This window comes from Coregonus lavaretus, assembly GCF_964263955.1.
Source record: "Coregonus lavaretus genome assembly, chromosome: 10".
Lineage (NCBI taxonomy): Eukaryota > Metazoa > Chordata > Actinopteri > Salmoniformes > Salmonidae > Coregonus > Coregonus lavaretus.
In genome coordinates, this window is record NC_139997.1 from 3777792 (window position 1) to 3804234 (window position 26443).

Here is a 26443-nt window from a genome sequence, read left to right on the forward strand (position 1 = left end):
CCGGAAGTTTTATGCGCAGATAATCATACGCATGATCACACAAACCAATGACAGAATTGTTTCAGTATTATTTTTAATATTTCCCGAGTAGTCCATTAAAATATACAGATTTGATACAATTTCTGCATGGATATGGCGGAGAAGGTCACGAAAACTGCAGGTAAAGTCAGTGTGTATGTAGATAACATGAGTTAGCCAATTCGTCTTATTAGCTAGCAAACGTTAGCTACAATGCTGAAATCATGTGTGATGTGTTGCATCAGACCGGTGTTGCTAGTTAGCTTACATACCCGTAGCACAAGCGTATCTTGACTGTCTAGCGAGCTAAAACAAGCTAGCTAAGCTTACTACGCATCGGTGTGAGCTCTGCGCTTTTGTTTGAGGGCGTTTTTAATTTATGTCATCCCTGTACCTAGCTGAGTTTCCAAACTCCACGATATGTACATAGCTCCAACCTTTGAGTGGGTGAAACAGGCTACATAGTGCGGTGTCAAATATGGGATTTATCATCATGAATGACCGTGAACACGTCAAACTAGGTTTAGATGAATTGACAGGCATGCAGAATCAAGTACACTTTTTTTTCCAGGTGAAGTGTATGTATCTGACAAAGAGGGGGATGACCAGGATGGTGATGGAACAGAGCAGAAGCCTTTCAAGACCTCCTTGAGGGTAAGAGGAATCAGTGTTGTCTGTCTGTTTCTTTTTCGTTATGACGCCATCCAACAGAACTGAGATGTCTACGCACCCTTGAATAAATCACGGTTAAGTGAATTGCTCTAACAACAGCTATGTGATTTCACAGGCGTTGACATTTGCTGGAAAAGAGCCATTCCCAACCATCTATGTGGACTCTCAGAAGGGTGGAGAGGTACATAGTTACAACAAGCAATGGAAAACGAAGTCAAAAAAACAAACCCAGCAAAATCTGAATATGTTTTCATTTGGTTTCACTTTCTTATTTGGTTTCCCCTATTCATCTAGCGTTGGGCAGTGATCTCCAAGACGCAGATGAAAAATGTGAAGAAGTTATTTGCTAAAGAGCAGATGAAGAGTGATTCCAAAGACAAAAAGGAGGTACGTGGGGAGGAGGAAATGGTTAGATGGTGTGTCCAAAATGGCACCCTATTCCCTGTATAGTGCACTACCTCTGGTCAAAAGTAAAGTGCACTATATAGGGAATAGGGTGCCATTTGGGGTGCTGCCATTATAATTATACACACTATTGTCTTCGGCCATAAACCGTGTACTCACTGCTCACAGGCAGCAGTAGCCTATGTAAGCGGCAATTTATCTTCCACTTTGATTTGAAGGCAGAGGATTCTGAGAGACGAGAGAAGAATCTGGAAGAAGCTAGAAAAATCACCATTGAGAATGACTCCAGCCTTCCAGAGCCTAAAACGGTCAGATCCACAATATTCTCTTTAGTCAGCATCCTGTCAGAAACTCCTCATCTTTGGAAATAAGTATATCATTTTTGTCTTCCATTGTGTTGAAATTGAATCAACCCGTTCCCAACAGGTTAAAATCTATCAGCTGGAGCCGCTCCGGGGGGAGAGAGTGAAGGTGTTTGGCTGGGTGCACCGAATGAGAAAACAAGGTGAGGATTTTAGAAAGACAAGTCCAGTATGAAGGAACTTAGAGATAGTTTTGCGAGCCAATGCTAACTAGCATTCGTTTTAGCGGTAGCTTAGCACAAAGACTGGAAGTCTCTGGGTACAGCTAGCATGCTTCCAGTTTTTTGCGCTAAGCTAGTTAACATTGGCTCGCAAAGCTACCTCTAACTTCCTTCATACTGGACACAGATACATAAAAATGGTTTCCACGAGTTTGTCTGACTCTGTGGAAGTAGATAAAGGGCCATTGCCAAAATCCTGAACTATCCCTTTAATGTGTGTCTGACCCACCAGTTGTCTACGCTGTCATAGTCAGCATGCCACAACACCTTTAACTAGCTTAATAGTCCAAGGGCCACCACACCAAAAATGTGTTGTTCTGTGACCCAGAAAGCGGAACTGCACAATTTATTTAACACTATGTACATAATGTTATGAACATGAATACTGTGTGATTCAAAAGTTGCACATTTATTTAATCAAAAGCTATGATATTTAGCATCGAAATCACATTTCCCTAGCAACCTTGCTTATTTTTGTTGCACACTGGCAGAACTATTTGTGTGTTGGTGTTCGTCCTTGCATCAGCTCAAGCAACACATGTTACCTTCACTGACGAACCCCGAAACGAGGAAATAGTTTTTAACCATGTACAGTGGTTTTCTCAGTTAATATAAGACATTCTGGCAGCTGTATTTCAGTGGAGGCTCCTCAGAGGAGGAAGGGGAGGACCATCCTCAGTGAATTTCTTAAGGATAAAAATTGTAAAACATTAAAAAATATATATTTTTTAGGTAAAACTCATTTACCAGCGCTGTGTACATGAATCCAAACACTCATTTGCACCAGTGGAGGCTCCTCAGAGGAGGAAGGGGAGGACCATCCTCCTCAGTGAATTGCATAGAAATAAAAATAGTAAAACATTGAAAAAGTTATTTTTAGATAAAACTATACTAAATCTATTCACGTCACCAAATAATTGATTAAAACACACTGTTTTGCAATAAAGGTCTACAGTAGCCTCAACAGCACTCTGTAGGGTAGCACCATGGTGTAGCCGGAGGACAGCTAGCTTCCGTTCTCTGACATTGACTTCAATACAAAACCTAGGAGGCTCATGGTTCTCACCTCCTTCCATAGACTTACACAGTAAGTCCTCCAACCTATCAGAGCTCTTGCAGCATGAACTGACATGTTGTCCACCCAATCAAAGGATCAGATAATGAATTGAGTACTGAAAGCATAAGCTACAGCTAGCCAGCACTGCAGTGCATAAAATGTGGTGAGTAGTTGGCTCAAAGAGCGAGAAAGACAATAGTTGAACAGTTTTTAACAAATTAATTTCTTTCAAAAAGAAGGAGAATCGATGGAGAGAGCGATTCTGTCATTTAAAAAGAAACTTTCAGTTTCACTTCCTTAGCTAGCAAATGCAGCTAGCTAGTTTAGCTTACTCAAACACCCTGCTGAAACAGAGGGGATGCTATGTTAGCTAGTTGGCTATGACTATCCAACACAACACTAGAAATGTTCCAAGTCAAGGTAAGCTTTTGGTTTTACAAATGTATTGCCACCGGGGCCCGCTGGTGTAACTGCTAAACTGCTTACTGACTGTACACTAACGTTACTGCATGATTGTAGCGGGTTTACCAACGCGTTAGTTCTATTAGCTATGTTGACTATGACGTTACAGCAGAGTTTTCTTTTCAGCACCATGGAATTAATCCTTACCACTGATACACATGGCTATCAGCGGAGCCTTGTCTGGCAGCAAAACAGTTAATGTGGCGGAGAAGGTAACAAATGTGGTTTCTACTGACAATTGAGATGTACAAGCTATGGCATAAGGGGACGTTGAGCGGATAAGAGGCAATCCGTAATTTTGATTTAAGACATCAATGACGTATTACATCATTTATCCAGACATTTTTGGACTCACCTTGTGCTGTGCTCACTTGAACAGGAAGGTGGCTGTTATGTGAATTATTTAACAAACTATTTCAGTGTCTCTGTGTGTACCCAAAAGGTTGTAAGTCTTTTGGATTTAAGAAACGGACAGAGTCTCGGTCTGCATAGTCAGAGATTTTATTCATTGAGAATTCTGCCATCACAATTTCAGAGTCCATCTTTTATACCCACACGTCATACAAAAATCCCTCCCCTCTTCAGGCGGGCTGTAGTTTTCCACTTTAAAACTGCTCTCCTAACCATCAGTACACACACACACACACACACATACATACATACATACATACATACACACACACACACACATGCATTCCTTAGTTATCGCCGTCCTCACAATATCCTGCATACTCCTTAAAAAGCCTAACAGTTTCTCTCCTCCCTAAATTGGGAGGCCCCTTTATCTTGGTTTCTCAGTTGTCTGTAGCCAGTTCTCCTTGTCCTTTGTTGTCTGGTCTAACTCTTACTCACATTGCTAAATAGTAGCTCAATGTCATAGTCTTTACTGGTCCTGCACTCACACATTCTTACACATTTCACACAGTTTCAGGGTGTAATAATTAGTCATTAATAATGAATCTATCAATCCACCCTTTGACTAAATATTACACACATACTCACAAAATATATGTTGTTATAGAAATGAATCACACACATTGAAGCATATAAGTTGATTTGCATATAAAAACATTAAAAATTGTCTAATTCAATACAGGTTCATCAGGGTTACCCCATGATTAAAAGCGTAACGTTACTCTTTAGCAATGGTACCTAACCTGTTTACCCACTATCTGGAAACAATAGTCTAAGCCTATAGTGAAGAACATTTGCTTCATCACATCCTGCAACATCGGTTAACTAGTACATAATACTTAAAACAAGACTTTAATACACAAAATATCATTACAATAACTTTTAAACTAGAAATGTATAGTTCTAGGTAAACATCCAGTCTCAAACTATCTGAATCGTCGTCGTCGTCCTCCACCAAGCCTGGTGGGTCATATTCTTCATTCCTTAGGTCGGAGTCCGGGATTGGGCCGTATCTCACCATCTGCTGTGATACTGCATTCTCCAACGCCTTGCTCACCAACCCTCGGACACAGGGAATAAGACAACATCCACAAAGAACAAGCATACCCATAGACGCGCCTAAAATAGTTACAACAATAGTTTTCCATTTACCAAACATTTGATCAAACCAACCAGTCATTGATGTATTCACCCTCCAGTTCTCAGCCCATTCTTTAATTAATGCAGTGAGACCTGCCAGTGCTCTAGTTACTGTACCATCTGGGGCTGTATTGTTGGGGATAAACATACAACAATGACCTCCCACCATCTTGTAAATCCGCCCTTCTCTGCTAAAAGCATTTCGAGAACCAAACTATTCTGCAGGTCATGAGTGAGGTGGCGGATAGTTGGCCTGAGATTCTCTTCACTGCATCCCTTGTCTAATTAACAAACCTTTGTAGATGTAATTAATCCAGTCAACATTTTTATCAATTGTAACCCACCAGAAAAACGTTGTTGTAAACACTTCTCCAATTTGATCTGTGATTCGCATTACTTTGGTGTCTATAACATTGATAATCTCCGGGGTTCATGGTGAATTGGGGTGCCTTAATATTATCATTTTTAAGAGTGGTTATTTTAATATCAACTGTGGCATTCTGTAAGGTCTTCCAAACACTTTTCCAAAGGGGGATAACCCATCTTTATCTGGGGTTACTCTAAATTTCTTCCCTTCACTCCGTGATAACTCTATAAAATCCATTTCCAATTGCTGGAAGGGGTACTTAGCCGGAGGATACTCACCCTGAGGTGCCCTTTGTCTGCCCTGGTGATTATTTTGAGCACAGATAACACATCTTGAACAAAAGTTTTTTTTTTTTTGTAAAACAATTAGTAATCCCATATGCAACAAAGTGTTGTCTAATCTGCTCTACCATCCATCCATCCCTCCCGTTGACACATGGCTCTGCCCGTGTGCCAATATTGCAGCATATCTAAACAGTAATTTCGGGAGAATTGGTAAGCAATCTTTGACCCATATTCCTTCCTTATTTACTGCGCCTTGCTTCACCCATCTGTGAACTTCCTTAATTGGGGCCCTACTGTAGATCTCTATAAGTAGATCTCTATCTTTTCAAGCTTCCTCTTTTGACAGCTGACTGGGACCAGAGAAGTGTTTTAACCCTGCTGACAACATTTGATAATACCTCAATTTACTTCTATCCCGTAAAAGTAATCCAAGATTAGTACAATTGACTAGCAACAGGTATCCCTCATTCAGGGAAAGCTCTCTCTCTCTTCTGTTATTTTATGGTTCAAATCATATTATTACCAAATTATAAAGTTCTTCACACTTTTCACAGTACTATAAATTACCCTCAACTTGGTAAAATAAACTATAAATCATTCAACGAACTGTTCCATCCCATAGTATACTAAACATTACCATGATTCTAAATATTTCATAAATGTTACTTATCCCAAGTGTTCATTAAGTCCTCATGACATTTATTCTCATAAGAAATCATGTATACCCTAAACTCAGTCAAAACAGAAAAACTCCATAAAATTCACTGTGTGTGCTCCTTTAAGACTTATCACCTTTGACCTTTTGAAAAAATCCTAAAATCAAAATAACAAGGCTTTATAAACATCATACTAGGTGTGTTGTTTTTTATTTGAAAACCCCAATTAAAAAAACAACAAACCAAAATAGCCAGGTCATGAGGGCTCCTGATTTCTCTCTTCCCCTTCTGCCTAGAGTTTCTTAACTGGTGCCCTTTCCTTGCACAGTAACTACACGGTTCCTCACATTCTCTAGCAAAATGTCCCGTTTTGTCACAATTGTAACACTTCCACTCACTCCTGTCTCCACTATTACCGTTTCCTTCTTGTCTGTCTTTGCTACCGTAACCTCTCTTCTCTCCTAGGTATTGACTAATAGTCTCACTGTCTCCCTGTTTACACTCATGGACTTTGGAGAAGTCTGCATGTCTGTGATAATATTCTCTCAGATTATCACAGAGTTGTGCCAACTTATCTCCATAAACCCCTCCTTCTGCCCACTCTAGAACCGGCACATTCCCATCTCCGGGAACCCAGTTTCCTCTCACTGCCGCCCAGTCATTTAACACTATCAGTCTGACTGCCCTCTCTAGTTCAGCTTAAAGCTGGCGGTCAGCCCTTCCATATCTCTTCTGAACTGGGGTACCCCCGTTTTAGGGTGGGTTATCCCTTCCACTGCTCTCACTACATCTCTCTGCTTCGTTTACTAATTCCTGGCATTAGTAAATTCTATCCACACACCACCAAAAACGAATAACATATTTGCATACACATAACTAGAAAGCATGAATTTAATGCCATTCTTGCTTAAACAATGCAATTCAACATTTCTCATCACCCAATTTCTATTACTTATTTTTTTTCACACAGGAAACCGTGTACAATCCTCTATTGCTGACTTTCCATCTAACATTACTTTTCAACATTTCTCAAATCTAATTACCTCTGTTATCAACAAAAATTATAGCCACCTCTTATGAAACCCCCAATCTGTCATTGTTTAGAATACAGCAGATATAGGTAACTGTCCTTTCTAAGTAGGCTACAAATAACACCAAACACATGCCGCAGTTGACCAGCATATATTGAATTTATCTCCATAGTATTAATATCCAATGTAGTGATTGACGTTCCTTAATGGAAACCCTAAATTGGCTTTGTACAATATTATATTAATTACGTTAATATATAATTATTATTCCAATTATTATTTTATGAAGTCTCTAGCCTCTCATTCAACACAAATCCCCATCATCAAATATACTCCCAGCAGAACTGAAAAAAACAAAAAACAGACTGTGATTTCCAGGACACTGCCCCTTTGTTTCTGGCCTCACTATCTCCCCGAGAGTTGGCACTCCCTTAAGGTCTCTCTTACTCCTTTTTCTCTCTCCCAATCTGCTCTTGGTAAACTGCATACTTTTTTAAACCTCAATATGTGTTGCTGTGCTTTTCTCCGCCCTATCAAAGTATTTTTAATGGTCCAGCTTATCTCTGGTCTCATTCCACTGAGGAACGGTATATTTTTAATTGCTGATGGTAGGGCGTATCATTCCCCTGTCTCTGGTCTGGCTCGGGTATGCCACTGTTTGCGTTAAACACATCTTTAACCCTCTCTAAGTACTGGCTGACAGTCTCACTATCCTCTTGTTTACACTTATGTACTTTAGAGAAGTCTGCATGACGATGGTAATGTTCTCTGAGGCTATTACACAATTCAGTTATTTTCCCAACATACTCTCCGTGATCGGCCCATGGCAAAAGTGCCCTCTGGGCATCCCCTGAAACCCACTGCCCTCTAACGGCAGCCCAATCCTTACTATTCCTGTTTTGGGGTACGTCATTCCTTCTACCGCTCTGGCCACGTTCCTCTGTGTTCATGGCCTGTATACATCTAAAGTTGCTGGGGCCCCTTTCATTCCCCGCCAATAGATTAGGTAAGGCTATCAGTGGGTACTAGCCCCCTCCTACTCTCTCATCTCCAGACTCATACTGACTCCCTCCTGAGCTTAGCTCTGAATTCTCCTGTTCCTCTCTTTTCTGTTTAATTGAGATCAGTACCACAATTTCCATGCATTTGTTTAATCATGTCGCCCAGTAAAGCAATTTTTTTTTCTTTTTCCAATTAGGTAAATAATACACATTTCGTTTGTCTCTAATTTCCATGTATTTCTCATCCCCAGTAAATTCTGGGACCTCTTGTGAGGATTTGCCTCCCATGGTTGGTACTGTTAAAAATCCCTTAGTCACCTCTTCTATATAACAAGTTATTTAAAAAAGTTTCACACAGCAATTGGAATCACCCCTTCCTGTATAGGTACTAGTCCCCCAGAATTATCTCCTACTCTACGGAGGAATTTATCCTCACAATGTAATCTTGATAATTGCTGACAGCCCCATACAACAGGAATGGGTTCTCCCTCTTCTCTATACAACCACCTGTAATTATTCATAGATGTGACTTTTGAGCAAATATTAGGTCTCACACGTATACAACCTTACATGATTATTGGTTAACACCATCGGTAACCCGGATGGTGTTAACTCCAGTAAGGCTCCAGTTTCATGAAACGGATAGAGTTACGGCAAAATCTACAGTTGTTTGTGACTTTTGACTTTACTAATATTCTATTTCTCACACATGCTATTTTAATTCCTTCTGGTGTACACCCCTCCCTGTATTCCTTTATCCCGGATTATTTGTTGAACATTACTGTTCTATAATCTACTACGGGTTCTCTGAATACAGGGTAGTTTCTTTTGGTAATTGGCCTATTACCGTGAATCGTTACGGACCCACCAACCTTAAATTGGCTACAACCTTAAATCGGCTACCGGCTACAACCTTAAATTGGCTACCTTAAAATGGCTGCGCATTGATCAATTTGCTACTTTAAATTATGACGTTACCCTCAGTCAATATTTTAGCAAGTTCTCAAATCAATTTCACCAAGTAATGAATAAAGACCACTGACCTTATCCTTGCAGCCGAGATTCAATGTTGGTTTGGATTCCGTCACCGTCTCTGTCATTAATCAGGTGTCCTCTGGCCTGTTTTAACCCTTAATGTCAAAGGGCAGGACTTTCTATTTACGAATGTATCATTCGCCCGTCGACGGTTTTCAGAGTTACCTGGAATGACAGAGGCAGGTATTGGATTCCGAGCTCGAAGGACCAAGCTGTTATGTGAATTATTTAACAAACTATTTCAGTGTCTCTGTGTGTCTCCCAAAAGGTTGTAAGTCTTTTGGATTTAAGAAACGGACAGAGTCTCGGTCTGCATAGTCAGAGATTTTACTCATTGAGAATTCTGCCATCACAATTTCAGAGTCCATCTTTTATACTCACACGTCATACAAAAATCCCTCCCCTCTTTAGGCGGCCTGTAGTTTTCCACTTTAAAACTGCTCTCCTAACCATCAGTACACACACACACACACACACACACACACACATGCATACACACATACATACATACACACACACACACACACACAAACACATGCATTCCTTAGTTATCGCCGTCCTCACAATATCCTGCATACTCCTTAAAAAGCCTAACAGTTTCTCTCCTCCCTAAATTGGGAGGCCCCTTTATCTTGGTTTCTCAGTTGCCTGTAGACAGCTCTCCTTGTCCTTTGTTGTCTGGTCTAACTCTTACTCACATCGCTAAATAGTAGCTCAATGTCATAGTCTTTACTGGTCCTCCCCACATTCTAACACATTTCACACAGTTTCAGGGTGTAATAATTAGTCATTAATAATTAATCTATCAGTGGCGCGGCAGTCCTTGCTTTCAAGACAACGGGAAACTCTGGAGAAAAAAAAACAAGGTTGAATCATGATGTCAGTGATCTTCAGGTCGGAGCTCTAGAAAGAGGCCCGAGTTCCCGACTTGTTGGAGTTGGATGACCGTTCAAAACGTATTTTCCCAGTCGGAGCTAGTTTCTTTCTGAGTTGTCTTGAACTCACTGAAGTCTGAGATTTCCCGGTTCTGGGTTTCCAGTTGTTTTGAAAGCAGCAGAAGTCATGCTGGCTTGACAGCATGGCCAATGTATTCAACCTTTTCTGGCCCGTGGTGTTGAATGTTTATCCTTTTAAGCTTGGAAAAGAGACCCTTAAACTCAGACTTGGGACCACACAGCCACTCCACTGAATAGCAGGCTAGTGATTGCTTTGCAATGCTTGGAGTTAGCCACTGATTCCTTCCAAACCACTCATTGTTGAATTTGCAATTTCCAACTTGTGTAATGTTTATGTCCAATGGCTGATGAGCACCGATACGTTTGATCTATAATTTCTCTTCATATGACAAGGATTGAAAAGGATTTGCCAGTAGATTGTCGACGTGATTCATGATGATGACTTGCTAGCTAAGATTTTGAAAGTACGTTGACTATCACGTAATTTCGTCAGCCGGTGATCGTCAAGCAAATAACTGTCGGTCTCACGGTAATTGACCGTTAATTAAAACAAACACATTTAGCATCTCCTGGCTTCCACACATAGTCTACAAGCCACTGATGCAGACCTTTGGAAGATCTACATTTTTAGAAAGTCTAATAAATCCATGTTATATAGCCTACAACCATTACAATAAATCCATTATTTATTTTACACAGGTCTAAAGAAACATGATATGAAGAAAATGTATTATATTTCAGAAGAACAGAATAGCATACTCTGAGTTGTCCTTATGTTAGGTCCTGATCTGGCTATGCCATATGGCTGTGGGCTACACTAGTTCATTTAGCAGACAAGAGTTGCTTAGAATTCCGTGCCATTATTTTTATATTATTTTATAGTATGAAGAATACAATTGAACAAAGCTGAATAAAATAAAAAGGATATTTTCTCCAAAGGATTTGAGGGAGTGCGCACTACCCTCTTAAGCTCTTGGTGATTCTAGACAGCGGCCGTTACGAGGATCGTCCTGGCAGTTCTAAACTTTCTGCCAGTTGTAAACTTTGTGAGGCATGTCACTTCACCCATCTCTTCACATAACCCACCACATGCACTGTTTTCTAACCACTAACTGGATGTATCCATAAAGAATGACTGTGGGAATAAATATCACTGAATGATGAAACTGTTGAAATAAAGTAGTCTAATGCGATTTGAAGACATCAAATTGTTGCTTCCTGAATCTCCCAAAGTCATCCAATTTGTTTATAATGCATTTAAAGCATTAGCCTACCTGCGTGAAGTCACTATTTCAGCAACGTTCCGCACTGCTTTGAGACAAACGTGGGGATTTTTCTCCGTATGGATATTGGTTAGGCTACAATTAGCCTGATGAAATGTTAGCTGCTCATGATAATCTTGTCTAGTTGGCTCATTTATTAGCACTGATCAGAACATTTTGACCGCATGTTATGTAGTTTAACAAGTGGATTATTTTGTTCTTCAGTAGCCTAGTAGCATAGGCCTACTCCCGACCTAAAGCATGTGACTTGTCTTAATCAATCAATGTGATTTTGTTTAACTGAGTCTCCGTCTGTAGGCTTTATTTGGCTAATTCTCTGGCTGGGCAAATTATTGGAGGTGGTATAGCTCATATATTAGTTTGGTCATCGATTACTGATCAGAAACATTTAGCGTGCAGTAATGTAGCCTAAATCAAGAGGAGCCCTTTTATTTTGCTCGGTCGTGTATAGGCAACTACATTTTACATTTAGATTTTAGTCATTTAGCAGACGCTCTTATCCAGAGCGACTTACATCCAGTTAGTGAGTGCATACATTATTATACTAGAAAGCAGAGTGAGGGTAGGAACGTGGATCAAAAAAAGCATGGGCTTGGGCTCTGTTTCAAAATATCACATTTTTTTTATTTTTTTTATAAGGTAGCGGTTCCACACGTTGCCGTGACGCAAGTTGTGTGGAAAAAATATTATTAGTATTTTATTCTATTCTTACTATAAAATGTGTGTTGACTGTGATCTGGGGAACCTACTGTGATCTGGGTAGCCTACTGTGATCTGGGCAGCCTACTGTGATCTGGGCAGCCTACTGTGATCTGGGCAGCCTACTGTGATCTGGGCAGCCTACTGTGATCTGGGCAGCCTACTGTGATCTGGGCTGCCTACTGTGATCTGGGCTGCCTACTGCGATCTGGGTAGCGTCTTGTCTGTTTTAATGAACAAAATAACTATGATGTCGAAATCATACCTTTCCTTTATAATATTCAATTAATGTGCAACTGTTACAAGTTTTGAACCACACAGTGTTCATAGTCATAAAATGGTATATGTAATGATGTTGAAACTTTGCGGTTTTGTTTCCTAGGTCACGGATTGCCTTTTTATGAAGCCTTTTTTTGGTGGTTGACCCTGGGACTATATAACATGGATGTTGTTTTCTAACAGTATACGCTCAGGATTCTAATGCATCATACAATCTAAACAGCACCCTCTGGGTTTCCTATTTCCTTTACATACTACAGACTTATTTTGCCAATTTTATATATTTTTTTAGTTCTTAGTGTGAGAGAAAATAAAATAAGAAAAAAAAGTTTTAATGATGAAATGTTATGTTGTAAATGTGAATATGAACTAATGTCCATATTTCAGATTACTCTTTTCTTGCGCTGTACCCAATGATTTATGAAAACTTGCTTAGTCACTCACAAAAGCTCTGACGAAGGTCTTGAGGCCAATACGTAAAGCTTATTAAAGAGCAGTGATGCTATCAAGAGCAGTGATGCTATCAAGAGCAGTGATGCTATCAAGAGCAGTGATGCTATCAAGAGCAGTGATGCTATCAAGAGCAGTGTGCGGGTTTCTTCTGTTACCGTGCACTTGCAACAAAGATAGCTCAGATGTGCGAGTTCCTTTTTGAAGTTTGAGTTCTTAGTATGAAACTATGAATGAAAGAGGCTCATGGTGTGTTTTATCATTCTCTTACTAGGAAAGAACCTGCTGTTCATTGTGCTGAGAGATGGAACTGGTTTCCTGCAGTGTGTTCTCAACGATAAATTGGTACTTTTTCCACTGTCTTTTAAAACTAAATTCTATCTAATTGTGTATTTATTTATTACAAAATGTCAATTATAAGCTTTATTTATGGACCCAGTTTTTTTTTTTTTTTCTCTTATTAATTTGTTAAAACCCTTTTGGCCCATTCTAGTGTCAGTGCTATAATGCCCTGGTGCTGTCCACTGAAAGCACAGTGGCTCTGTATGGGACAGTGAAGGAAGTACCAGAGGGAAAACAGGTAAACATTCCTCAATTACCGTCCTTTTATTGTTTCAAGTTTAGCGTATACATGTATGATCAAGTTTCCCAGACCCAGATTAAGCCTGATCTTTGACTGAAAAGCATGTTCAATGAAAAAATCTCCCAAGAGTTTTTTTGTTGTTGTCCACGACTAGTCTTAAACTGTGTCAGAGAAAAGGGGTCCCAATTAGTATTACATTTAATTAATTATAATAAACTGTGTTATGACCTGACTGGGCTGTCCTGTCCTCCTCTCTTCTCCTCCTCATCCCCCCCCCCCTCTCCTCCTCCTCTCCTCCTCCACTAGGCCCCTGGAGGTCATGAGCTGCACTGTGACTTCTGGGAGCTGGTGGGTCTGGCCCCGGCTGGAGGAGCCGACAACCTGCTGAACGAGGAGTCTGATGTGGACGTTCAGCTCAACAACAGACACATGATGATCCGTGGGGAGAACGTGTCCAAGATCCTCCAGGTCCGCTCCACTGTCACACAGTGCTTCAGGGACCACTTCTTCAACCACGGATACTGTGAGGTACAGTAGAAACCAGTAGACACCCACACAGATACAACATATGATGGAGATTATATTTAACATGTGGGTAATATCACAAATCTTTCCATGTTTTGATCTCTGTTTATATTTAGTATATACTGTAATGTCCATCACCTGCTATCTTTGGGTTCCTATTGCATTTGTTGATGCTATAGATTAGATTTTAATATTTTAATAATTGTATATTTTCAGCCTTGTGCATGTTTACACTTCTTCTTTGTGAATTATTTAAATCCTTTTTGCTCTTTGGGGAGCATAGGTCATCCACAAATGTATCTGTATATAATTATCTCTCTTATAAATGTAAAGCCATCCCTAAGCTACGTTTTCTGTGTTTGTTTCCCCCACAGATCACCCCGCCCACCCTGGTGCAGACCCAGGTGGAGGGAGGTTCCACCCTGTTCAACCTGAACTACTTCGGGGAGGAGGCGTTCCTGACCCAGTCCTCTCAGCTCTACCTGGAGACCTGCATCCCTGCCCTGGGAGACACCTTCTGTATCGCACAGTCCTACCGCGCTGAGCAGTCCCGCACCCGCAGGCACCTGTCTGAGTGAGTAGTAGTAGTAGTAGAATGGATGGGAGGTCTTCATTAAGACGCGCTGTAGCAGGGAGGGAAACACTCACTTTTGTTTTCTCGTTGCAAAGCGTCAAAAAAAAAAAGAAACGTTTTTCCATTGTGTTCGCTAATGAACATGACCCAGAACAATGTATTTTATCTACAGTATATCTTTTTTTTGAGTCATTCTGATGGCAAATACCTTTCATTCTACAGTATCTTCTCAGGGAATCCTATAGTTATGTTTGTTTACCATAGTACGACCCTGTGTCCCTCCCTCTATAGGGACACTCATATAGAGGCAGAGTGCCCTATTAACCTATGTGCCCTCCCTCTATAGGGACACTCATATAGAGGCAGAGTGCCCTATTAACCTATGTGCCCTCCCTCTATAGGGACACTCATATAGAGGCAGAGTGCCCTATTAACCTATGTGCCCTACCTCTGTAGGTACACTCATATAGAGGCAGAGTGCCCTATTAACCTATGTGCCCTACCTCCCTCTGTAGGTACACTCATATAGAGGCAGAGTGCCCTATTAACCTATGTGCCCTCCCTCTGTAGGTACACTCATATAGAGGCAGAGTGCCCTATTAACCTATGTGCCCTCCCTCTGTAGGTACACTCATATAGAGGCAGAGTGCCCTATTAACCTATGTGCCCTCCCTCTGTAGGTACACTCATATAGAGGCAGAGTGCCCTATTAACCTATGTGCCCTACCTCCCTCTGTAGGTACACTCATATAGAGGCAGAGTGCCCCTTCATGACCTATGAAGACCTATTGAGCAGGCTGGAGGACCTGGTGTGTGATGTGGTGGACAGAGTCCTGAAGTCTCCTGCTGCTCCTCTCCTCTACCAAGTCAACCCTGTACGTCTCTCTCTGTCTCTCTCTCTCTGTCTCTCTCTCTCTCTCTGTCTCTGTCTCTGTCTCTGTCTCTGTCTCTGTCTCTGTCTCTGTCTCTGTCTCTGTCTCTCTCTCTGTCTCTCTGTCTCTCTGTCTCTCTGTCTCTCTGTCTCTCTGTCTCTCTGTCTCTCTGTCTCTCTGTCTCTCTGTCTCTCTCTTTCTCTCTCTTTCTCTCTCTTTCTCTCTCTCTCTCTGTCTCTCTCTGTCTCTGTCTCTCTGTCTCTCTGTCTCTGTCTCTCAAATGTTTATTTGTCTCATGCTTCGTAAACAACAGGTGTAGACTAACAGTGAAATACTCACAGGTCTTTTTTCAACAATGCAGAGTTGAAAAACTGAAATAGTGACATGAGGAATAACTACACAGAGAATAACAATAGTGAGTAAAAATAAGACGACTATATACAGGAAGTAACGGTACCGAGTCGATGTGCAGGGGTACGAGGTAATGGATGTAGATATGTACATATAGGTAGGGGTAAAGTGACTAGGCAACAGGATAGATAATAGACGGTAGCAGCAGCATATGTGGTGAGTGTGAAAGTGTGTGTGGTGTCAGTATCCATGTGTGCGCATGTTGTGTGTGTGTGTTGGGGTGTGTGTGTGTGTGTGTGGGTAGAGTCTTAACGTGTGTGCATAGAGTCGGTTCAAGAGAGTTAGTGCAAAAAAGGTCAGTGCAGGTAGCCATTTGATTAGCTATTTAGCAGTCTTGTTTAGCAGTCATTTTGGTTTGGGGGTAGAAGCTGTTCGGGGTCCTGTTGCTTCCAGACTTGGTGCAGTGGTACCACTTGCCATGCGATAGCAGAGAGAACATTCTATGACTTGGGTGGTTGGAGTCTTTGACAGAGAGTCTCTCTCTCTCGCGCTCTCTCTCTGTCATGGTCTTGATCACTGATGTAGATGTATTCTTAAAGGTTTTATCGGGCTCCCGAGAGGCGCAGCTACAGACCCGGGTTCGATTCCCAGGCTTTGCCACAGCCGGCCGTGGCCAGGAGTCCCATAGGAAGGCGCACAATTGGCCCAGTGTTGTCCGGGTTAGGGGAGGGTTTGGCCCAGTGTTGTCCGGGTTAGGGGAGGGTTTGGCCCAGTGTTGTCCGGGTTAGGGGAGGGTTTGGCCCAGTGTTGTCCGGGTTAGGGGAGGGTTTGGCCCAGTGTTGTCCGGGTTAGGGGAGGGTTTGGCCCAGTGTTGTCCGGGTTAGGGGAGGGTTTGGCCCAGTGTTGTCCGGGTTAGGGGAGGGTTTGGCTGGCGGGCTTTACTTGGCCGGGCGCCTGCAGGCTGACTTTGGTCGCCAGTTGAACGTAGTTTTCTCCGACACATTGGTGCAGCTGGAAGGGAGGCCAAAAAAAATAAAAAATAAAGGTTTTATCTCCAAATAATGTTTTCTATTTGAGATTCAAGTTTCCTTGACCTTTTTGAACTCATTCAAAATGCCTCCCTCTTCCTCGACCCCAGGACTTCAAGCCCCCCAAGAGGCCCTTCAAGAGGATGAACTACTCTGATGCCATCATCTGGCTCAAGGAGCACGACATCAAAAAGGACGATGGGACCTACTACGAGTTTGGAGAGGTACGTTTGACTATGAATAAATGCCATTTGATGAATGGTTTAGGGTCGGCATGAACCACAGTCGATTATAATCACTCCATCCCATCACTATCTCCCTCAGATATAATCTTTGGATAGCATCAACCCGTGGTAGTGTTTTAGGGCATTTAGGGCCGGTTTCCTGGGCACAGATTGGGTCTAGTCCTGGAGTACTTTAATATGGTTCTTAGTCCAGCACAAGGTTTAATCTGTGTTTAGGAAACTGGCACAGATGTGCAAAGAAAAAGGGGGGGGGGAAATTTTCCGCTAACTGTTTAGCTACTACCATCAATACATTGTTCGGTGGACCTTCTCTTTGTCCAGCTCCTGTTATTATTGTCGGTGTGTATAAAACCCTCTCCCTCCTGTGTTTTAGGACATCCCAGAGGCGCCAGAGAGGCTGATGACTGATGCCATCGGTGAGACCATCCTGCTGTGTCGCTTCCCAGCTGAGATCAAGTCCTTCTACATGCAGCGCTGTCCTGAGGACCGACGCCTCACTGAGTCGGTGAGTCCCCTGACCAGCAGAGAGCTTGCATCACGGAAACCATGACCCGGACCTGGAAAAACAGCACCTAAATCAACCGTACATCAGAGCTTACCTCACCCCAAACCATCCCCCTTTTCCAGGGCCTGTATTCAAAAAAATGTCTCAAGAGTTCTGATCTAGGATCAGTTTAGCATTTTAGCTTCATACTGAATAGGCCAAGGCTGCGGATCCATAGGTAACGGCCACGTCCCGCCCCGCTGGATCCCTTTCTCCCAGAGCTGAAGATCTGAATCACATTCTGTGTTTCTTTACCTCTACTTTACACAGTTTTGTGGTCACCCTCCCTTCACATTTCTCACTGTCATTCGTGAATGATAATTGTACAGGTGACACGGCCATCTGTATACCGACTATTTTGATCTCAGTCAGTTTCGTGGAGCGCATTTAGATCTTCTTGAGTTATCCGCCCAGAGTCGAAGTCTGTTGCCCTGCGGAAATCTAATTAGCAATTAGCATTTCCCAAACTCGGTCATAGTGTTTGTCATCCCGAAAATCGATCTTCTACTAAAACGTATCGTCCGAACGGTTTGGCCTACAAACTATTATGAAGACGACTCTCACGAACACGATGGTGTTTTCCATTTTGCTCTACGACCCCCACAAGCCTCACAAGACTAATCTGAAGGTAGCGGGGTACCAGTTTTAAAATGAATGGAAGTATATACAGTGCATTCAGAAAGTATGCAGACCCTCTTGACTTTTTTCACATTTTGTTACAGACTTATTCTAAAATAGATGTAAAAAAATAAAAATAATAATCAGTCTATACACAGTACCCCATAATGACAAAGCAAAAACAGGTTGTTATATTTTTTAGCACATTTATAAAAAAAGAAAAACAGAAATACCTTATTTACATAAGTATTCAGACCCCGCAAAACACCAGTCTCAACGTCAACAGTGAAGAGGCGACTCCGGGATGCTGACCTTCTAGGCAGAGTTGCAAAGAAAAAGCCATATCTCAGACTGCCCATCTTAATCTTTTCTTTTTATTGGCCAGTCTGAGATATGGCTTTTTCTTTGCAACTCTGCCTAGAAGGTCAGCATCCCGGAGTCGCCTCTTCACTGTTGACGTTGAGACTGGTGTTTTGCGGGTACTATTTCATGAAGCTGCCAGTTGAGGACCTGTGAGGCGCCTGTTTCTCAAATTACACACTCTAATGTATTTGTCCTCTTGCTCAGTTGTGCACCGGGGCCTCCCACTCCTCTTTCTATTCTGGTTAGAGCCAGTTTGCGCTGTCCTGTGAAGGGAGTAGTACACAGCGTTGTACGAAACCTACCATTAAAATGATAGACTGGTCATTTCTTTGTCAGTGGGCAAACGTACAAAATCAGCAGGGGATCAAATACTTTTTTCCCTCACTGTACATACAGTGGGGAAAAAAATTATTTAGTCAGCCACCAATTGTGCAAGTTCTCCCACTTAAAAAGATGAGAGGCCTGTAATTTTCATCATAGGTACACGTCAACTATGACAGACAAAATGAGAAAAAAAATGCAGAAAATCACATTGTAGGATTTTTTATGAATTTATTTGCAAATGATGGTGGAAAATAAGTATTTGGTCAATAACAAAAGTTTCTCAATACTTTGTTATATACCCTTTGTTGGCAATGACACAGGTCAAACGTTTTCTGTAAGTCTTCACAAGGTTTTCACACACTGTTGCTGGTATTTTGGCCCATTCCTTCATGCAGATCTCCTCTAGAGCAGTGATGTTTTGGGGCTGTCGCTGGGCAACACGGACTTTCAACTCCCTCCAAAGATTTTCTATGGGGTTGAGATCTGGAGACTGGCTAGGCCACTCCAGGACCTTGAAATGCTTCTTACGAAGCCACTCCTTCGTTGCCCGGGCGGTGTGTTTGGGATCATTGTCATGCTGAAAGATCCAGCCACGTTTCATCTTCAATGCCCTTGCTGATGGAAGGAGGTTTTCACTCAAAATCTCACGATACATGGCCCCATTCATTCTTTCCTTTACACGGATCAGTCGTCCTGGTCCCTTTGCAGAAAAACAGCCCCAAAGCATGATGTTTCCACCCCCATGCTTCACAGTAGGTATGGTGTTCTTTGGATGCAACTCAGCATTCTTTGTCCTCCAAACACGATGAGTTGAGTTTTTACCAAAAAGTTATATTTTGGTTTCATCTGACCATATGACATTCTCCCAATCCTCTTCTGGATCATCCAAATGCACTCTAGCAAACTTCAGACGGGCCTGGACATGTACTGGCTTAAGCAGGGGGACACGTCTGGCACTGCAGGATTTGAGTCCCTGGCGGCGTAGTGTGTTACTGATGGTAGGCTTTGTTACTTTGGTCCCAGCTCTCTGCAGGTCATTCACTAGGTCCCCCCGTGTGGTTCTGGGATTTTTGCTCACCGTTCTTGTGATCATTTTGACCCCACGGGGTGAGATCTTGCGTGGAGCCCCAGATCGAGGGAGATTATCAGTGGTCTTGTATGTCTTCCATTTCCTAATAATTGCTCCCACAGTTGATTTCTTCAAACCAAGCTGCTTACCTATTGCAGATTCAGTCTTCCCAGCCTGGTGCAGGTCTACAATTTTGTTTCTGGTGTCCTTTGACAGCTCTTTGGTCTTGGCGATAGTGGAGTTTGGAGTGTGACTGTTTGAGGTTGTGGACAGGTGTCTTTTATACTGATAACAAGTTCAAACAGGTGCCATTAATACAGGTAACGAGTGGAGGACAGAGGAGCCTCTTAAAGAAGAAGTTACAGGTCTGTGAGAGCCAGAAATCTTGCTTGTTTGTAGGTGACCAAATACTTATTTTCCACCATAATTTGCAAATAAATTCATAAAAAATCCTACAATGTGATTTTCTGGAGAAAAAAAATCTCATTTTGTCTGTCATAGTTGACGTGTACCTATGATGAAAATTACAGGCCTCTCATCTTTTTAAGTGGGAGAACATGCACAATTGGTGGCTGACTAAATACTTTTTTCCCCCACTGTACACACATGCATCTATGTATAGTTGAAGTCGGAAGTTTACATACACCTTAGCCAAATACATTTATACTCAGTTTTTCACAATTCCTGACATTTAATCCTAGTAAAAATTCCCTGTCTTAGGTCAGTTAGATCACCACTTTATTTTAAGAATATGAAATGTCAGAATAATTGTAGAGAGAATTATTTATTTCAGCTTTTATTTATTTCATTACATTCCCAGTGGGTCAGAAGTTTACATACACTCAATTAGTATTTGGTAGCATTGCCTTTAAATTGTTTAACTTGGGTCAAACGTTTCGGGTAGCCTTCTACAAGCTTCCCACAATACGTTGGGTGAATTTTGGCCCATTCCTCCTGACAGAGCTGGTGTAACTGAGTCAGGTTTGTAGGCCTCCTTGCTCGCACACGCTTTTTCAGTTCTGCCCACAAATGTTCTATAGGATTGAGGTCAGGGCTTTGTGATGGCCACTACAATACCTTGACTTTGCTGTCCTTAAGCCATTTTGCCACAACTTTGGAAGTATGCTTGGGGTCATTGTCCATTTGGAAGACCCATTTGCGATCAAGCTTTAACTTCCTGACTGATGTCTTGAGATGTTGCTTCAATATATCCACATAATTTTCCTTCCTCATGATGCCATCTATTTTGTGAAGTGCACCAGTCCCTCCTGCAGCAAAGCACCCCCACAGCATGATGCTGCCACCCCCGTGCTTCACGGTTGGGATGGTGTTCTTCGGCTTGCAAGCACCCTCTTTTTCCTCCAAACATATGATCATTATGGCCAAAGAGTTCTATTTTTGTTTCATCAGACCAGAGGACATTTCTCCAAAAAGTACGATCTTTGTCCCCATGTGCAGTTGCAAACCGTAGTCTGGCTTTTTTATGGCGGTTTTGGAGCAGTGGCTTCTTCCTTGCTGAGCGGCCTTTCAGGTTATGTCGATATAGATACTTTTGTACCTGTTTCCTCCAGCATCTTCACAAGGTCCTTTGCTGTTGTACTGGGATTGATTTGCTCTTTTCGCACCAAATACGTTCATCTCTAGGAGAGAGAACGCGTATTCTTCCTGAGCGGTATGACGGCTGCGTGGTCCCATGGTGTTTATACTTGTGTACTGTTGTTTGTACAGATGAACGTTGTACCTTCAGGCGATTGGAAATTGCTCCCAAGGATGAACCAGACTTGTGGAGGTCTACAATTTCTTTTCTGAGGTCTTGGCTGATTTATTTTGATTTTCCCATGATGTCAAGCAAAGAGGCACTGATTTTGAAGGTAGGCCTTGAAATACATCCACAGGTACACCTCCAATTGACTCAAATGATGTAAATTAGCCTATCAGAAGCTTCTAAAGCCATGACATAATTTTCTGGAATTTTCCAAGCTGTTTAAAGGCACAGTCAACTTAGTGTATGTAAACTTCTGACCCACTGGAATTGTGATACAGTGAATTATAAGTGAAATAATCTGTCTGTAAACAATTGTTGGAAAAATGACTTGTGTCATGCACAAAGTAGATGTCCTAACCGACTTGCCAAAACTATAGTTTGTTAGCAAGAAATTTGTGGAGTGGTTGAAAAATGAGTTTTAATGACTCCAACCTAAGTGTATGTAAACTTCCGACTTCAACTGTATGTATGCATGTATCTTTCCTGATCTTTCAGATATAGGACACTTCAGATCTTCCTTTTGATTTTTAGACTCTAGAGTGTTATACAGTGTTTTGAATTATGTACAGTGAGCACATGTTAGAGCAGAGGGTGTTAACAAACTGTAGCGTAGCATACCTGTGTTTTAGTTTCAATCAAAGCACATGGTTTGTCTAGTGGTTTTGTCCACATGAGAAAAATCTTCTATTCGACAATTATCCTAAAATCTCATAAAAAATGAGCTTGTGTTTTCTGTCTTACAGTAACATTATACTATGCTATTACATTATACATTTTAGTCTCTTATCCAGAGCGACTTACAGTTTTCATACTGGCCCCCCCGTGGGAAACGAACCCACAACCCTGGCGTCGCAAGCGCCATGCTCTACCAACTGAGCTAAACGGGACCCATTACTGTATATTCGGTTCTGTTATGTACGATACTATCATTATCTGATCTTGCGTACATTGATTCAGCTTTGATCTAACTTTAATTAAACGAGCACCATTCACCAGAGTAGCCTGTTCTCTACAAGTAGAGCAGAGACTGTGTGTAAAGTAGAGAATCCTGCACATGGGCAGAAGCTTCGGGACCTTTTAGCTGTCTGGACAAGGGGTCCAGAAAAGTCGGATCCGCAGCCACTCCGTAATGAATAAGAGTATATATGGACAGAGATCAGCACTGCTGCTCTGAGAGGCTTTTTGAATATGGGCCCTGAAAAAACACACATGAAAACCTCTGTATTATAGGATTCATTTTCCTCCCCAGTGAAATAACTCATCCTCATTGTAGTCCCTGCTGCTCCTCTCCCCAGTGAAATACCTCCTCCTCATTGTAGTCCCTGCTGCTCCTCTCCCCAGTGAAATAACTCATCCTCATTGTAGTCCCTGATGCTCCTCTCCCCAGTGAAATACCTCATCCTCATTGTAGTCCCTGCTGCTCCTCTCCCCAGTGAAATACCTAATCCTCATTGTAGTCCCTGATGCTCCTCTCCCCAGTGAAATAACTCATCCTCATTGTAGTCCCTGATGCTCCTCTCCCCAGTGAAATACCTCCTCCTCATTGTAGTCCCTGTTGCTCCTCTCCCCAGTGAAATACCTCATCCTCATTGTAGTCCCTGCTGCTCCTCTCCCCAGGTGGATGTGCTGATGCCTAACGTTGGAGAGATCGTAGGAGGGTCTATGAGGATCTGGGATGCTGACGAACTGCTGGAGGGATACAAGAGGGAAGGCATTGACCCAACCCCTTACTACTGGTACACGGACCAGGTATGTAGATCTACCCAACCCTCTAATACTGGTACACGGACCAGGTATGTAGATCTACCCAACCCTCTAATACTGGTACACGGACCAGGTATGTAGATCTACCCAACCCTCTAATACTGGTACACGGACCAGGTATGTACATCTACCCAACCCCCTGGTACAGGGTGGAAAGAGTACTGAAAGTAGATCATTTGAAAAGTAGTTACTTTTAAAATAAACATTGACCAATATAGCTAATTTCACTAAGGTTACCTGAACGCTGTTACACATTATATTTTCCAATACATTTTTAAAAAAAAAAGAAGAGAGGACATTTATGTACAGGATTTGTCGATACTATTAATATTCGAAAATAAATTAAAGATTCAAAGCAATTAACATGTATTGATGAATTATAAGCAATACACAAATTACATTGACAAAACATCACCCATTAACGCTCTTTTCCTCATTCATTCACTCCCTCTTTCCCTCATTCACTCCCTCTTTCCCTCATTCACTCCCTCTTTCCCTCATTCACTCCCTCTTTCACTCACGCATTCTCTATTTCACTCACGCATTCCCTCTTTCACTCATTCATTCTCTCATTCCCTCTTTCACTCACTCACTCACTCACTCACTCACTCACTCACTCACTCACTCACTCACTCACTCACTCACTCACTCACTCATTCACTCACTCACCCATACAAGGCCAAATGGGGATTGACTGGACATACCTAAAGGATTTGATGTCAAATTAGCTCTGGAGGCAACAACAGAACATCATGGAAATAAAAATGAATGAGCAAACAACAACATATTCCTAGCACTCTACATCCTTTAAGCAGAGTTCATACAGACATTGGCAAGTCAGGGACTATTTCAAACACTTATTCAGGCACTTAATTGTAATTTTCAAGGACCTCAATGTTACACATTTGAATAATTTCTATAAATTGTACATTTATAGGGCCTAACATAGAAACCCCCGTCCCCGTCTCTCCCCCTCCCTCGTCCGAAAATTAATGTAAAACGTTTTTGTTTTTTTAAGTAGGCCATAACCACAAATAATATATATATATATATATATATATATATATATATATATTTATTTTTTTTGGCCTTGCCAATGCATTGATATTCAAATTATTATTATTATAATTATTATTATGATTACATTCTAAAATCTGTGAGAATAATGTGGACATTGCCTGACTAAATAGACTGGATGATATAATATATAGACTGGATGATATAATATATAGACTGGATGATATAATATATAGACTGGATATAATAGACTGGATGATATAATATATAGACTGGATATAATAGACTGGATGATATAATATATAGACTGGATATAATAGACTGGATGATATAATATATAGACCGGATATAATAGACTGGATGATATAATATATAGACTGGATATAATAGACTGGATGATATAATATATAGACCGGATATAATAGACTGGATGATATAATATATAGACTGGATATAATAGACTGGATGATATAATATATAGACAGGATATAATAGACTGGATGATATAATATATAGACTGGATATAATAGACTGGATGATATAATATATAGACTGGATATAGTAGACTGGATGATATAATATATAGACTGGATATTATAGACTGGATGATATGATATATAGACTGGATATAATAGACTGGATGATATAATATATAGACCGGATATAATAGACTGGATGATATCATATATAGACCGGATATAATAGACTGGATGATATAATATATAGACTGGATATAATAGACTGGATGATATAATATATAGACTGGATATAATAGACTGGATGATATAATATATAGACCGGATATAATAGACTGGATGATATAATATATAGACTGGATATAATAGACTGGATGATATAATATATAGACTGGATATAATAGACTGGATGATATAATATATAGACCGGATATAATAGACTGGATGATATAATATATAGACTGGATATAATAGACTGGATGATATAATATATAGACTGGATATAATAGACTGGATGATATAATATATAGACTGGATATAATAGACTGGATGCATGCTGACTTTTCAGTAGACTAAGCGGCTGAGACTCATAATAAAACCATGAATAACGGTAGCGTTAATCTCACCATCGCTGTTTTTTATAATGAAAAAGTGACCAAAAACCAGATTCCTTTTTTTAATGGAAGGATGTATATGGAAAGACAAGTTGAAGCCAACATTAGGTTGTTGTTGTCCTCATAATAACCACACGTGCAACAGAAGCGGTGGGAAACAAACGAAAAACAAAAAACTGATGAACAATGAAATCACTAATAATTATAAGGGAGCAGGAGAACTTATATATTGGCGACAATAGTTACAGTAACTTTTCAAGCACCAAATAAAGAAAAGCTCTCCATGATGTTACGAAAAGGATCAAACAGAAACATTGTTTTACATTCTTTAATAAAAGACTCATAAACAGAAACAGGCAAACAGGCTTATACAGCTGGCTTCACAGTATCCCTGCCAAATAGGCCTACAAGGAAACTCGACGTATTCATTACCAGATCGCATTGATCATCATTATATCCAGAATAATTGACATTTTAGTCATTTAGCAGACGCTCTTATCCAGAGCGACTTACCGTTAGTGAGTGCATACATTATTTTATTTTTTTCCCCCTCATACTGGCCCCCCGTGGGAATCGAACCCACAACCCTGTCGTTGCAAGCGCCATGCTCTACACAATTGCGCACAGTAGGCTCGATGTCCAATCTGAGGCACAAAGACAAACGAAAACAGGAACTCATTACCTTGATGCTTTCTCTGTTTTAAATCTAACAAGACCCTGCTGTAAGTCAAACAGACAACAACAGATGGTCAACATCAATCCGCTAGGGATATTAGATCCAACGTGGATCCAGGCACAACTGTCTTCACCGGCGTAACGAATGAGACACCAAAATATTCTGGACATTCCTCGCAAACACCTCGTTACACAGTCCGCTCACGTGTCTTTTTGTAGAGCAAAACTTTTTGTGGATGTTACT

At 41.1% G+C, this 26443-nt stretch overlaps 1 protein-coding gene across 3 annotated transcripts in view; it reads left to right on the plus strand.

Moving 5' to 3' along the window:
- Positions 1-26443, plus strand: part of LOC311136160 (asparagine--tRNA ligase, cytoplasmic-like) — a 38248-nt gene continuing 11805 nt past the window's right edge. For 2 of the 3 annotated variants that reach the window (XR_014613848.1, XM_084170251.1), the window contains exons 1-14: positions 1-160; positions 590-672; positions 806-871; positions 985-1077; positions 1314-1403; positions 1522-1600; positions 13067-13137; positions 13286-13372; positions 13682-13903; positions 14275-14474; positions 15214-15349; positions 16836-16949; positions 17344-17475; positions 23271-23402. Coding sequence is in view for 1 of the 3 variants with exons in the window: in XM_084170251.1 (XP_084026377.1) it covers positions 127-160; positions 590-672; positions 806-871; positions 985-1077; positions 1314-1403; positions 1522-1600; positions 13067-13137; positions 13286-13372; positions 13682-13903; positions 14275-14474; positions 15214-15349; positions 16836-16949; positions 17344-17475; positions 23271-23402 (1539 nt within the window). In the remaining 2 variants the exon portion in view is untranslated. The remainder of the gene's footprint in view (positions 161-589; positions 673-805; positions 872-984; positions 1078-1313; positions 1404-1521; positions 1601-13066; positions 13138-13285; positions 13373-13681; positions 13904-14274; positions 14475-15213; positions 15350-16835; positions 16950-17343; positions 17476-23270; positions 23403-26443) is intronic. The other variant, XR_014613849.1, reaches the window with a different exon arrangement.